This window comes from Engraulis encrasicolus, chromosome 1, assembly GCF_034702125.1.
Source record: "Engraulis encrasicolus isolate BLACKSEA-1 chromosome 1, IST_EnEncr_1.0, whole genome shotgun sequence".
NCBI classification, from domain to species: Eukaryota; Metazoa; Chordata; class Actinopteri; order Clupeiformes; family Engraulidae; genus Engraulis; species Engraulis encrasicolus.
The window spans coordinates 6,211,814-6,225,703 of NC_085857.1; the positions used below are offsets into that span (position 1 = coordinate 6,211,814).

At 45.5% G+C, this 13,890-nt stretch overlaps 1 protein-coding gene across 1 annotated transcript; it reads right to left on the minus strand.

The window, feature by feature from the left end:
• Positions 1-1,456: 1,456 nt before the first annotated feature.
• si:zfos-323e3.4 (volume-regulated anion channel subunit LRRC8C) lies at positions 1,457-13,831 on the minus strand. The gene is made up of 4 exons (XM_063195957.1): positions 13,197-13,831; positions 12,131-12,290; positions 3,153-4,898; positions 1,457-2,440 (listed from the first exon to the last, which is right to left on the minus strand). The coding sequence occupies exons 2-4, from the start codon at positions 12,269-12,271 to the stop codon at positions 1,874-1,876; spliced, it is 2,454 nt and encodes an 817-aa protein (XP_063052027.1). The 5' UTR covers positions 12,272-12,290; positions 13,197-13,831; the 3' UTR covers positions 1,457-1,873.
• Positions 13,832-13,890: the final 59 nt, after the last annotated feature.

A 13,890-nucleotide genomic window follows, 5' to 3' on the forward strand; every position in this document is an offset into this window, starting at 1 on the left:
AACAGGTAAGAAGTCAGCAGAGGTGTCAAAAGTAAAAGTAAAAGTCAATTCATGTTGTTATTACAACACTAGCACATGATATTACAAAGCTGTTACACCATTTACTGCATTGTAGCTAATGAGGTAGATAGACTGTTATCACTGAAAACCACTAAAAACCTAACAAGAACCCACCACACATATTATCCCACCATCGCAGAGTTAGCTGATTGTAAGACAGTACTCAGATCAAGTCACCTGTGTTGGAGGGAAACTGTTTCTTTTTTAAACTTTTATTTTTACTTTTGTCACCACTGGAAAGGCAGTCATGAACACGTCTTCATACGTTTTGTTGATTTTGTTGCTCAGATCAATTCTGGAGTTTAATTTAGAAATGTTATAGCCAGCGCTTTAAATGAACACCAGTCAACCGGCCAAATGTTGGTGAAATTTGAGTTTGGCTGGTAGAAAAGACCAACTTACTAGCCACTTTAACCCATTATGGAGTGTGTGTTTCGCTAGTAAGATTAACAACTATTTCTGTGAAGCACATTGAGTTGCACCTGTGTATGAAATGCGCTATACAAAATAAACTTGCCTTGCCTTGCCTATTAGCCATTTTTGGTGATGAAAAAACTTGATTTGGAGCCCTGGTTACATCTGTGGGCTAAACCCCTTAAAACGCGGCTTGATACATTTGTTACCAGTATGGTAATGACCAAGTCGTGGTGCATTACTAAAGGGCCTGTGTTGTGTCATAGTATTGTAGTGCTACGGTAGTTACATTTCAATGACAATGAATTACAGCGTGCCACTGGAGGTACGGCGCGCATTAAGGGGCTACACCTCTGCTGCCATTGTTGCTGAGTTTGGCCGGAGCACACCGATCTGCTTTGAATAGCCTCCCACTTCTGGAAAAACCTGTCCTGTCCTGTCCTGCTCTGCTCTGTTGTTCTCCTACTTCCCCCTTAACTAAACTCTGTTGAACAGGAGCACAGTATTCAACACAAAAGATACAGTTCGCCTGATAAAAAAGGGGAAGGACTGGGCTCAGTCAGGTGTGTATCATTTTTGGGCTCCCAGCGGCACAGAGTAGCTCCTGTACGCAGTCCAGCTGACATTCGCCGTCTGTTGTTTCTGTCAGTGTTGCCAGATGTGTCTGATCAAATCCCGACCAAAAGGTCCTCAAAAACAGCAAAATTCTGTCCAATTTCAACAAATTGCATTGATTTCTATGGGCATTAAACTGCAGAAAAAATAGGCAAATGGCCAATGTTGCCCGTTTTCACCTGCAGACCGGCATCCCAAGCAGCCCTATTGGGCGGGTAACCGGCCAATCTGGCAACACTGGTTTCTGTACTGCCATGGTGTTGCATTTCCCTTCTCAACGCCAGAGCAGCATAGGAGCACATAGCAGCTCATGACAACACAACACAGAGGCACTCCTGAACCCTCAGGCGCCTTTAAAGGTGCACTGTGCAATTATTCCCTTTCAACTGAGGATAAAAGGCAAAGTGATTAAATTAAACTGGTTAAATGAGTGAAATGGAACAGCTGTAAAAATAATAATATTGCATTCATTAGTGGTCACAGTAACACTCTTTTAATAACAGCACAGTCTTTAGCATCTGTAAAAAATAACGTAGTAAAGAATGTAAAATCTGATCATTTTTGGGCTTGGAAAAAAATATACAAATTGCCCTGGTAGTGAATGTGGTTTGAAAGTCACAGTGTAAAGGATTGCAACAAGGCACTTGCATTTTTCATTCATATCATAGATTTGCCAAAAGCATGCATAGTCTTAACGGGGATTCGTCAGGCTTTGTTTTTATGCTCAGAAGTCACTGACACTGAGGTCAAGAGGTCAAAAAAACAAACAAAAAAACACCTGTCCCTAACTATCTTCCATTCGCTCTCGCACCTCAGACGGCAAGAGTTCTAGAAGGCTCTGCTCCACGACGAAGCCGCTCAGTTTCAGGAGAGGGCAGTCGCCGATCTCCGGCGGAAGAGACTCCAAGCGGTTGCCCTTTAACTCCAGTCGAACCAGCTGGACCAGATTGGCCACCCGGTCGGACAGGAAGCTGATGCTGTTGTTGCCCAGCGCCAGGAACTTGAGCCTCTTGCAGGAGTAGAGCTCCTCAGGCAGCGCCTCCAGCGAGTTGAAGGCCACCGACAGGTACTGCAGGCTCTGCAGGCTGCCGATCTCCGTGGGCAGCGCCTCCAGCTGGTTGTGCGAGAGGTCCAGGTGCCGCAGCTTGGTGCAGTAGTAGAGGCGCGACGGCAGCCGCCGGATCTTGTTCCAGCTGGCGTCCAGCGTCTCGAGCGCGTGCAGCTTGCCCACGTGCTCAGGGATGTAGGCGATGGCGTTGTGCCAGAGGCGTAAGGTGGTGAGGCGCTGGCAGTGCTGCAGGCTGAGGATCTCCTCCACCGTGGTCAGCTTGTTCTCACGCAGGTCCAGCTCCTGGAAACCCCCCCAAATTTGGACCCAAACATTACATTACATTACATTACATTTCACTTTGCTGACGCTTTCAATTGCTCACACTATTACTTTTCAGGGTATTGGTTACAGTCCCTGGAGCAATATGGGGTTAGGTGCCTTGCTCAAGGGCACTTCAGCCATGGATGGAGGTGTAGGGAGAGGTCAGGGGGGATTCAAACTAGCAACCCCTAGATTGAAAGACCAACTCTCTAACCACTAGGCCACGGCTGCCCATAACAGCACAGAATCAGGGTACATTGCTCTAAACAGTAACTGTAGTTACTCGTGTTGGAAGGAAAGTATGGCTTAAGGTTAAATTTTTTACTTCTACATTTACTTTGGTCACCTCTTGAAATCGCCATGGACACAATGACACCAAAGGATTGGGTGGGGATTTGAAAGGTTTCAAACAAATTGGAAAGAAAATATTTTTTGGAGGCATTTTTGGCCTTAATTATGAGAGGACAGTGTGAGAGGAGACAGGAAATGAGCAGGAGAGAGAGAGGGAATAGGATTGGGACGTACCTGCAGGCACCAAAGGATTGGCTGTGGGTTTGAAGGGTTTCAAACAGATTGGAAAGAAAATATTTTTTGGAGGCATTTTTTGGCCTTAATTATGAGAGGACAGTGTGAGAGGAGACAGGAAATGAGCAGGAGAGAGGGAGAGGGAATAGGATTGGGAGGGACGTACCTGCAGGCTGTTGAGGCTGAAGACGGCGCTGGGGATGCGCTCCAGGTGGCAGCCCATCAGCTCCAGGGAGGTCAGGTTGCTCAGCTTCTTGAGGTTGCTGAGCACCTGCAGCTTGACGCCCTCGTTGTGGACGCAGAGTCGCTGCAGCTGAGCCGCCACGTCCACCACGGCGGGCGGCACCTTGGTCAGGCGGCAGCGGAGGGTCAGCACGCGCAGGTTCTTCAGCTCGCGCAGCGTGTCGAGCGTAGCACTGCCGCCGCGCGACGCCTCCTGGTTGAGCGGGCCGCTCAGGTGGAGCTCCTCCAGCGCCTTGAGCGTGTACATCCACATGGGCACCTGCTCCAGGCCCTCAAAGGTGACGCGCAGCACCTTCAGGTTGGCCTGCAGGTGGTTGAGGGCCGCCATCTGCAGCTTGGTGGAGGAGTGGATGAGCGACAGCTCCTGGAGGTCATTGAGCTGGGTCAAGGTCGCGGGGATGGTGATGTTGCTGAGCAGCTCCATCTTGAGCGACTGGACCTCGGGGACCTCGAAGACGGTGTCCGGCAAGCCCGTAAGCATGAAGAGGTGCAGCTCCTGGCGCTGGGCGCTGTTGCGGACGAGGCGGGCGCGTAGCTTCTTGGTGGTCCACTCGTGGTTGAGGTTCACCTGGCGTAGTCGGCACTCGCTGACCTCGGAGAGGAAGACGGCGAAGCGCTTGGCGTAGAGCGGGTCGTAGCGGTCGCTGAGGTGGAGCAGGAAGGCAAAGTCGTTTTTCATGTCGGGGATGTCGTTCATGCCCGTCTCAAGGCGGACTTGCTCGAACGAGTACTCCTTTAGGGGGCGGTGGAAAAGCCAATACAGAGAATAGATGCACAACAACCCGTACACACCCACAAAACAAATGTAGCAGTAGGCCAGCTTCGAGAAAAGATTGGCTCTGTTGTGGTTGCAACAAAATGTTTTGAATCCCGTCAAATCTGGAGGCACAGAGCACTTCACTACAATCTCAATTTTCGATACCAATGACGCAGCATAGATAATGATGAGGACGAACTTTAACACCTTAAGGGATGTTTGAATGACGTACATCTTGTAGAGGAGATCGTCCTCCTCCACATGGGTGCGAAACTTTTTCACTTTCTCAAACAGAGCCTTGGCCTGCTCCCCTTCCTTCTTGTCCAAGACAGAAGCCGCAGGTTCCGGTAGTTTCTTTTCACCACCACCACCAGACACCACCGACGCGGATCGCAGCAACGTGATATTTTCCCCATCGGTCCCTGCGAATCCATCAGGGTTTATGATCATCTTCGACGTGGTGCTGACCTTTCTCAAATTCACCATCTTCTCCTCGCCGCGCTCCTCGGACACTTCGCTGATGGCACGCGTGGTCCAGGGCGAGTCGAAACACTTGCGCAGTATGTTGACGAAGAGCTCGATCTTCGAGGACGTCCCCGGGAACTTGAACCAGAAGCTGCTAGCCACCATGAAGACCATGGAGTGGATGACGACGAGGTAGGGGAAGAACTTGGCGTACCAGTGCACGGCCCGCTCGTAGCAGTAGTGGTTCACGAAGACGTACTGGTGGATGTCCAGGCCGTTCTTCCTGCCGAACACCTCGACCACGTTGGGCTTGAGCTCCTTGGTGATGCTGTACTCCCACATCAGGCTCTCATTGGCCGGTTTCTCCTGGAGGTGGTTGCAATCCCCGTCGCCGTCGTGATTGGTGAAGATGCGGTTTGGCAGACATGAGATCTTCTCTTGTGTCAGCTGTAACAAAGGGAAAACAGAGGTGTGTTAAGGAAATACTGCGTAGAATAAGCATTGCAACCAGTAGCCCAACATGATCTCCAAAAAATCTGTGCTCCTGGACACGGATGTTAAGGACACAAAATCCGTGTCCAGGAGCACGGATTTTGCCAAAATTCCGTGCTCCTGGACACGGAATTATTTTCCGTGATGGACACACAGAAGTGCTCTCTCTATACTCCCACAGCTCTATGTTTCCACAGTCTTGTGTTTTCTCAGGATTTTTCTAATTTCAAATATTTTTTCTCAAAAAAACATTTCTTACTGATCGATTAGGGTTAGGGATTGCTTTGGTCTGGGCACAGCTAATTTTCTTTCATTCATTATATGAATTTGATAGCCTAGCAACCAACTGGAAAAGGTATTTCTCAAAAATATGTCATTAATGACAGGTTAAGGTTAGGGAATGTTTTGGTCAGGGCACAACTTAAATAACTATAGCATTATTTTGTTTAGGATTAGCATTTGGTATGTATTTTCTAATGATAGAGTTAACACAGTGTTGTGGTAATAGCCTTTAGAAAGCACTTCCGTGTGCCCATCACGGAAAACAATTCCGTGTCCAGGAGCACGGAAAACAATTCTGTGTCCAGGAGCACGGAATTTTGGCAAAATCCGTGCTCCTGGACACGGATTTCGTGTCCTTAACATCCGTGTCCAGGAGCACAGAATTTTTGGAGATCAGGCTGAGTAGACTTACAGCCTGGTATTGCTGACATCAATGGAAAAGGAAATAAATACCATTGTGTTCGCAAGTTCTGCAAGCAACACAGTTGACACAATATATTGCCAAATTAAACTTGTACATGCTAAAAATGAAACTTTTACAGGCTAAAAAAAAGATTTTTTTTATTAAAGGGACACTGTGTGAGATTTTTAGTTGTTTATTTCCAGAATTAATGCTGCCCATTCACTAATGCTACCTTTTTCATGAATACTTACCACCACCATCAAATTCTAAGCATTCATTATGACTGAAAAAATTGCACTTTTCACACATGAAAAGGGGGATCTTCTCCATGGTCCGCCATTTTGAATTTCCAAAAATAGCCATTTTTAGCTGCAAAAATGACTCTACTTGAACCATACTAGAAAATATTTGTTTATTACTTAGTAAACTTCATGTAAAGATCAAATTTGGCAAGAGGCAGCCCAGTTTCAATGAGCAGCATAGTTGCAGTACCTTTTCTGACCATTTCCTGCACAGTGTCCCTTTAAGGATTGATATTCCGCAGAGGCCCCCCGGACTGTGTGGTTCCCTATACTGTATGGTTCCCTCTGTTTGTGTCTGTGAATGTGTGATGTGCGTTTGTTTGTATCTATGCGTGTGAAGGTTGTTTCCAGTGAAAGTCTATTTACTCTCACTGGTTGTTTCCTAGTCCCTCATTCTTAGTTTAATCATACTGTAGCAGTAACAGTAGCAAAGTTTAGCGAAATATTTACATCCTCTTCCTCTGGTTTTGCACGTAGACGTGTGGCCCACAGACCGTGAGGTGCAGCAGTCTGTGGTCAAAGAATATCTTACAACCGTAGAACTAGTGTTGTAGCTGTCATATGTATCGCATTGTTGGTAGGTAGCGGTGCATTTGTTGTTAGGTAACAGAAATAAAAGTCTACAGTAGAGGTTTCCCTAGCCTGGGAACTCTCATGCTGCCTTTTGCTCTACACAACCGTTTCGATCTGAAAGACTCTCACTTGTGATTATGGGTCAGGTGGTAACCAGGCAAGAGGTTTACAACGCTTAATTTAGTCAAGTCAAGTAGGTTTTATTGTCAATTTATTTACATGCACTGGTCAAAGAATTTGAAATTAAATTTCTTGCTTTCCCATACAGACATAGACTAATCTAGGTAAGGACATAGACAGTATAGACATAGACAGTACTTATACATGGACTTAAGACAGTATGGACATAGACAGTGCTCATACAGACATTTAAAGTGCAAGACTGGACAACAGAAGACTTGTAGAGGACATACATTAAAGAGGTATTGTTGTGCTTTTGTGCTTTTCCTAAAAAAGTCCTTTATAGCGTTCTAACATGGTAATAGTAGCATTTGAAGAAAAATAAATATTAAAAAGGTCTGTCAAGTACACCAGCAGCAGTGTGTGTGTGTGTGTGTGTGTGTGTGTGTGTGTGTGTGTGTGTGTGTGTATGTGTTTAGTGCAGGTAGAAGGTGCGGTGTGCGTCTGTGTGTGTGTTCGTGTGTCTGTGTGTGTGTGTGTGTGTGTGTGTGTGTGTGTGTGTCAGTGTGTGTATGTTTGAGTTTAGTGCAGAAAGTGCAGTGTGCTTGTGTGTGTGTGTGTGTGTGTGTGTGTGTGTGTGTGTGGTCTGTGTGTGTGTGTGTGTGTGTGTGTCTGTGTGTGTGTGTGTGCATGTTTTGAGTTAGTGCAGGTTGAAAGTTCAGTCACAAGTATAGTAGTGCAGGTGGAATGTTCAGTCGCAGATATGGTGGTGGGGGATGGGGGGGGGTTGTCAGTGGCCTTGCTGGCTAGAGGCTGACAGTGGAGGGAGAGTGGGTTGAGTGTTCAGCATCTTGATCGCTTGGTGCATTGTGCTGCTCGCCAGCCTGGTGGTACGGGAACGGAGGCGCCTGTACCTCTTTCCAGAGGGCAGGAGGCTGAACAGTTTGTGTGCAGGGTGGCTTGTGTCTTTGATGATCATCAGTGCTTTCCGGGTGAGGCGTGTGGTGTAAATGTCCTGCAGGGAGATTCCTCAAGATAAGATAAGATCCCAAGATAAGATAGGAGGATAGATAGGATTTCCAAAGATAAGACAAGATTCCTAAATGAAGTTAGGATTTACTTTCTGTAATACCAAACTGGAAAAAAAAAAAAATCTCGATCTGTCCTATCTTTTGATGACTTAAATCAGAGCTGGGGGGAACTGGACGTGTAGTGTAGTGTGTACAGTGTTGTTTATTTCAGTGGTTCTTAACCTTTTTTTCTTAGCGCACCCCCTTACCTGTGCCGAAGACACGCCGCGCACCCCCAACACAAACTTCTACGTGTGTATATGCACTAAAAAATGGTAAATGAGTGATTAATTACAATGATTCTTGCTTGAGACATGAATCAGTACCTGAATGACTTTAAATGGGAACCAACACTTGTTTAATTTGGACTTAATTTGGCCTAATTATAATGTTTGCAAGTATAATTTTGGTCACAACCTCTACACAAACAAAATTCTGTGCAGCCCCTGGAATCTCTGGCGCACCCCCAGGGGGTGCCCCCACCCCAGGTTAAAGGGTTAAACAGTTAAAATCGTTGACTGGGGTTTATAAAGGTGGTAAAGTGTCTTATTTTTCATGTAAGCCCTTGCCTTGCTTTAAGACAAGTTAAAAGAGGGAGCATGTCGCTAAGCTAGTGAAAGTCAATGGATCCGTGTAGCATGCTACAATGCTACATGGATCCATCGACTTTCACTAGCTTAGCGACATATTCCCTCTTTTAACTTTTCTTAAAGCAAGACAACTCTTAACATGAAAAATAAGACACTTTACCACCTTTATAAACCCCAGTCAACGATTTTAACTGTATTAAGCCCCAAAATAGTGGCATACCCCTTTAAGAACCACTTGTTAAGTTAGTGTTTATTGTTTTCTGGGGGACACCTCCTATTGCCCTGTATACGTAGTCTGTGAAGGGGTAGGCAATAAAGGGGAAGAAAACTGTATCTGCGGCCACCATTGTCTCGTCCTTTGAAATGGCGCTACAATGTTATAACGCCTTTTTGTTACAAAATAATTGACCAACTATTAAACAAACATTTAATATCACAGACACACACACAGACACACACACACAGACACACACACAGACACACACACACACACACACACACACACACACACACACACACACACACACACACACACACACACAGGGACAGTGTGTGTGTGTGTGTGTGTGTGTGTGTGTGTGTGTGTGTGTGTGTGTGTGTGTGTGTGTGTGTGTGTGTGTGTGTGTGTGTGTGTGTGATATTAAATGTTTGTTTAATAGTTGGTCAATTACTTTGTAACAAAAAGGCACCATATTGCCAGAGAGAGTAGAGAGAGAGAGAGGTTCCATTGGCCCATTGTTTCCGGGTTCTATTATTGCAAGGGGGAAGGGGGGAAATACCCCTTTAGGCAGACCTAGGCAGACCTAAGGACTGTTCTATTCAATGCTAGGAGCATTATGACACGCCCCTTTAGGCAGACCGGAACCTGGTCACGTTAGGTGCCCATAGCAACCTATTATGTTGGCATATCTCTATACTTAAAGAATCTCTGCTATTGCAGCACTACTTCAATGGTGGCCACAGATACAGTTCTCTTCCTGTTTATTGCCTACCTCTTCACAGGCTGTACATAGACCTACGCTGTACACACGCTGTACACACGCTGTACACACACACACACACACACACACACAGTGACACACACACACACACACACACACACACACACACAGTGACACACACACACACACACTATATTACATATGAAGAAAAAAAAACAAGAGATTTTAGGCGACATGCTATCGCATGCTACCCCCCCTCCCCTCCCTTCCCCAATCCGTGTAAGCCACACTGTGGGAACAGCGTTGCTTTGGAGGTCCTCAATGAACAGATTATCATCAAGGTCATAGATGTGAGGAATGAGATCTTCAGGGGTGAACAGAAACAGTGACTAATCCACTCTCATTAGAAGTAGGTCACCGCAGTCACACTAAAGCCAAGAGGAAGGTTTTGCCTTGACTACTGTCTTTTGGGAACAGAGTAGCACTGATGAGAATACATGCAATCGATGAAGTTTCCCATCAACATTTTTTTCTGAGTTGGTATCTCTCTCTCTCTCTCTCTCTCTCTCTCTCTCTCTCTCTCTCTCTCGTGTCCTAGACTTGTCTGCCACCAGCATGGGGGTCAACCATGTGTAAAATGCAGGTCAGTACAATTAGCCGTGCCGGAGGGGCTACTTAGACCCACTTCAGTTTTGTCGCGCCATCTGCGGGAGATTTTCATGAAACAAATCACGATGGCACGTTCCCCTACTTTAGGTATTTGTGGCCAACTTAACTTTATAGTGAAAGAAAGCCCACCTGGGAAACTCCAACTCCCATTGTCATTGTGACACAGCACTCCACAGCACACAAGTGAATACTGCACACAACGAAATTGCATTTATGCCTCACCCATTCAAGGGGGCAGCCCCCAATGGCGCCCCAAGGGAGCAGTGCGGCGGGACGGTACCATGCTCAGGGTACTTCAGTCATGGAGGAGGATGGAGGAGAGCAATGGTTAATTACTCTCCACACCAACCTGGCGGGTCGGGAGTCGAACCGGCAACCTTTAGGCTACATGTCTGATGCTCTAACCACTTACCCATGACTGCCCATATTATTATTATTATAGGTATGTGTGGCCATCAATCTAATGACGTCTATTATTATGTATAGAGGTCAGTGCATCAAACCACAGATAACAGCCTTGATTAAACACTGGCCATAAAACCTGAAACAGGTGCTTTCCCCGTAGCCTGCTTATCGACTTTCAAATATCTTCGAGACTTGGTCTGACCAAGAGCATAACAATTAACATTTCCCAAACAGCATTTCCCAAATGACCTCCCTTGGTTTGCTAATGATTGTTTGCTTCCCAACAAAGTGGGAAGAGTTCCCGTATTTGCGGGAACTCAGAAAGTACTTGCATTGACTCTTGACCTGACTGGTAGCAACGTTGAAGCTGTTGTGTCACTAGGAGGGCACGGCCTGGCTAGCTTTCCGTCAGGTCTCAGATCTTGTCTGTGACTCTTTCACCTAGAAAGGTGTCATAAATAACTAGTGTAATAACTAATGCAACAATATGTTGTAACAACAATTGAAAACCAATAATAAAAAAAATAATTATTGAGTCATAACCCTGCACCTTTCCTAATCCTAATAACCACCTGCACTAATAAACTCCCAGCAGGAAATAGCGCTTACAAAAGCGATATGTTTCTGTAAACAAAAGAGTAGTTCCTCGCGCTTCTGCTTTATCATCTGGTGCATCGACGGGAGAGAGGCAGGAAATCTTCACTTGAAGGACAACACCGGAGCAGCACAGATGTAATTCTTTGTGTTTTTTATTCAAGTGCACAACATGACTAACGTTTCGATGGTTAGACCATCTTCATCAGAGTCCATGAGTGGAATGGAGAGAAGAGCCTAATTATCTGAGGCCCTGATTCAGCAGGTGTAGGCCTATGCACCGTGGCATTAGGCTATTGGTCCTTCTCCCAAGGTCTCACTCAGGTTACATATGTTTCTGTGTTGATGACCTTTTCTAGTGGTAGGCCTAACCATATTTACAGTATACAGTAATGGTGACTATCTTGTGATTACTTGTTCTGTTATTCTAAAATATTTAAAATTCTTTTAAGATTACACCTTAGACAATCATCACCTAGAATCCTCGCCGCCGCTTTGCACTAGGTAATCCCGACTCTGACTGTTTTCTGAGTCAACAATGAATTACCTCCAATGGTCAATTGTATTTTCAAGAAGTTCTTGAACACTGATTCTTGTACATCTAGGAAGGGACAGACATACTCAACTTCTAGGATAGAAGGCAACTTGAACATACTTGTACTGTACACACATAACTTGTAGGCCTACATCTATCTCAGAGACTATGCGTGTCCTCTTTGAACTCAGATGACTTTTGGCAGCAGAGAAGGTTCTGAAGAGGTGTGCAGAGTCAGACCTCTGTCAGTCAGCCTGGGAAAGGCAGTAAAAGAGAAAGGGCCCAAAAGTAGGGATGCAAATGCACCACCACTGCATCCCCCTTTCCGACAGCTATGCCTCTGTCAGTTTGGAATGCCAACATGGCAATAATCTCGTACTCGTTTTGCTTGTTTACATAAGCGTGGCACAATCCCACACACTGTTACTGCCCTTGATTTGCCTTATATCAGTGAAGTTCTTTGCAGCTGATACAGTTTGTCCTTGACATGGGAATTGTGTGCTAACAGACTGCTGGCAGTACTATAGTATCCAGCTATCCAGGCTGCCGGCAGTACTATTATCCAGCTATCCAGGCTGCCGGCAGTACTATGCAGGGAAACCTCATTCTTGTTGCCATGCCTGTTCATGTCAAAAAGAAAACTCTCCAGTACAGTTCACAACAAGCAGCAGTTATTATTCACACATCCACTTTGGATAGTTACCTGAACGGTGCAGCCGAACACGCCGATCATGAGCATGGCGATGCAGAGGTACTCTGAGAACACGTCCCACCATGGCTTCAGGACCCGGTACTGGGGGTTTTGTTCCGAGGCAATGTTCCGGAACTCATTCACCGGGATCATCTTGGTAGCGGAGGCCTGGCTGCGGGACAGGAGCGACAGGTTTAGCGCACACAATCGGAGGGCTACAGGCAGGGTGTGTCAACCAGTCTCACTCTCGCCTGAAAAGTCTAGGATGAGACATGTACTACAAGGGAACATCTTGTCTTTTTTACATGTGAGGAGATGAGAATGTAGAATAATGTAGAAGTGCATTTGATTGTATACTAAATGACATATCTGGGTTATTGGGCAATGAAGACGCAGCAACACATCAAAAGAAATACTTCTGTGATTCATATAGGCCTACAGTAGCAGCATGAGTAAAAATAGATTCTGGTTTCATTTACAGGATTTCCTTTTGAATATCCACCTGTGCTTGTCATAGTGGCTTTCAGTGAAGCCTGTCACCTTACAACCCCCCCCCCCCCCCCCCAACTAAAACTAGAATTAGCCTAGATTAGGGCTCTAAAATTATAGGAATTGTAAAATAGTAGGAAGAATTGCAATGAGCCCCTCGTGTAATGCCTTCCACATCAATATGGGATATATAGGAAAAATTCAAAGAAACCTGATGCAATGGACTCTGATTAATGCTAGTAGCCTACATGATTCTGAACTTAGTACGAGGGTATTATTAGGATAGCCTACTAAACATAAAACACACATTGGCAAAAGTAGCTCAAAATTGGCTACTAGCATGATAAGCACTCCTGTTCTCTCACCCGGAAAAAAACCCCAAAAACTAACCACCACGCACGCACATTCACACAATTCTCATTGTCAACCCTAGCTGCATTTAAAACATATAGTCCACATTTTGCCTTTTTGAAGCATTTGTTTTGTTATTTTGTTATTATAACAGCATTATGCATTGGTACCTTTCCTATCACTTTGTGACACACTTCCATTTCGCTTAAAAAGTGGTGTCCCTTTATGGAATACTTACAACGTTCACACAAATGGAATCCCCATGGGCACGCAGTTATACGAAACGCAGGTAATGGTCCATCTTGATGTGACGGCGCCTGAATGCGGTTTCGTGTCCTGAACCGCTGGACTTGCCTCAGCTTGTTGCAAATGAGAGAAAAACTTTACCTCGCCAGTTAATGCCGCCTGCAGTGACAGCATCTACCCCTGCAGTCGAGTCGGGGAGTGGGTTAGGTCCCGTACCTTTCCAAGTGCGCAACTGCGCAGTGGCACCTTAACATGCGCGATCATAGTGCGTAGGGAGTTATCGGATAATTGTTCAGCGACATTTTATATCAAATAGTCATCGTTTTCCCTCCACTGTTCAGAAAGGTTGGTAGGTTAAAGACTCCTGCTGAAATCCCCTTCTATCCCCATTTGCTACCATTCCTCTGTTACATTCAGCAACTATGTGAGAACTGTCAGCGGCTTACGACAACACCCTTAAGTTATGTAGGCTAGGCCAACATACTTTAAAAACAAGCAAAATAAAAGTACTATCATTTTTAAAAGCAATATTTTAAAACATTGCACACCATTAGAAGGGGTTGATAATAAACATAGGCTACATAAGCAACCCAACCACACGAAAATCACAAGAGAAGTACTTTGCTTCCACCTTGTGGATATTGAGAGACCCAACACATAACAACAACCCCCCATGACAGTGGAAT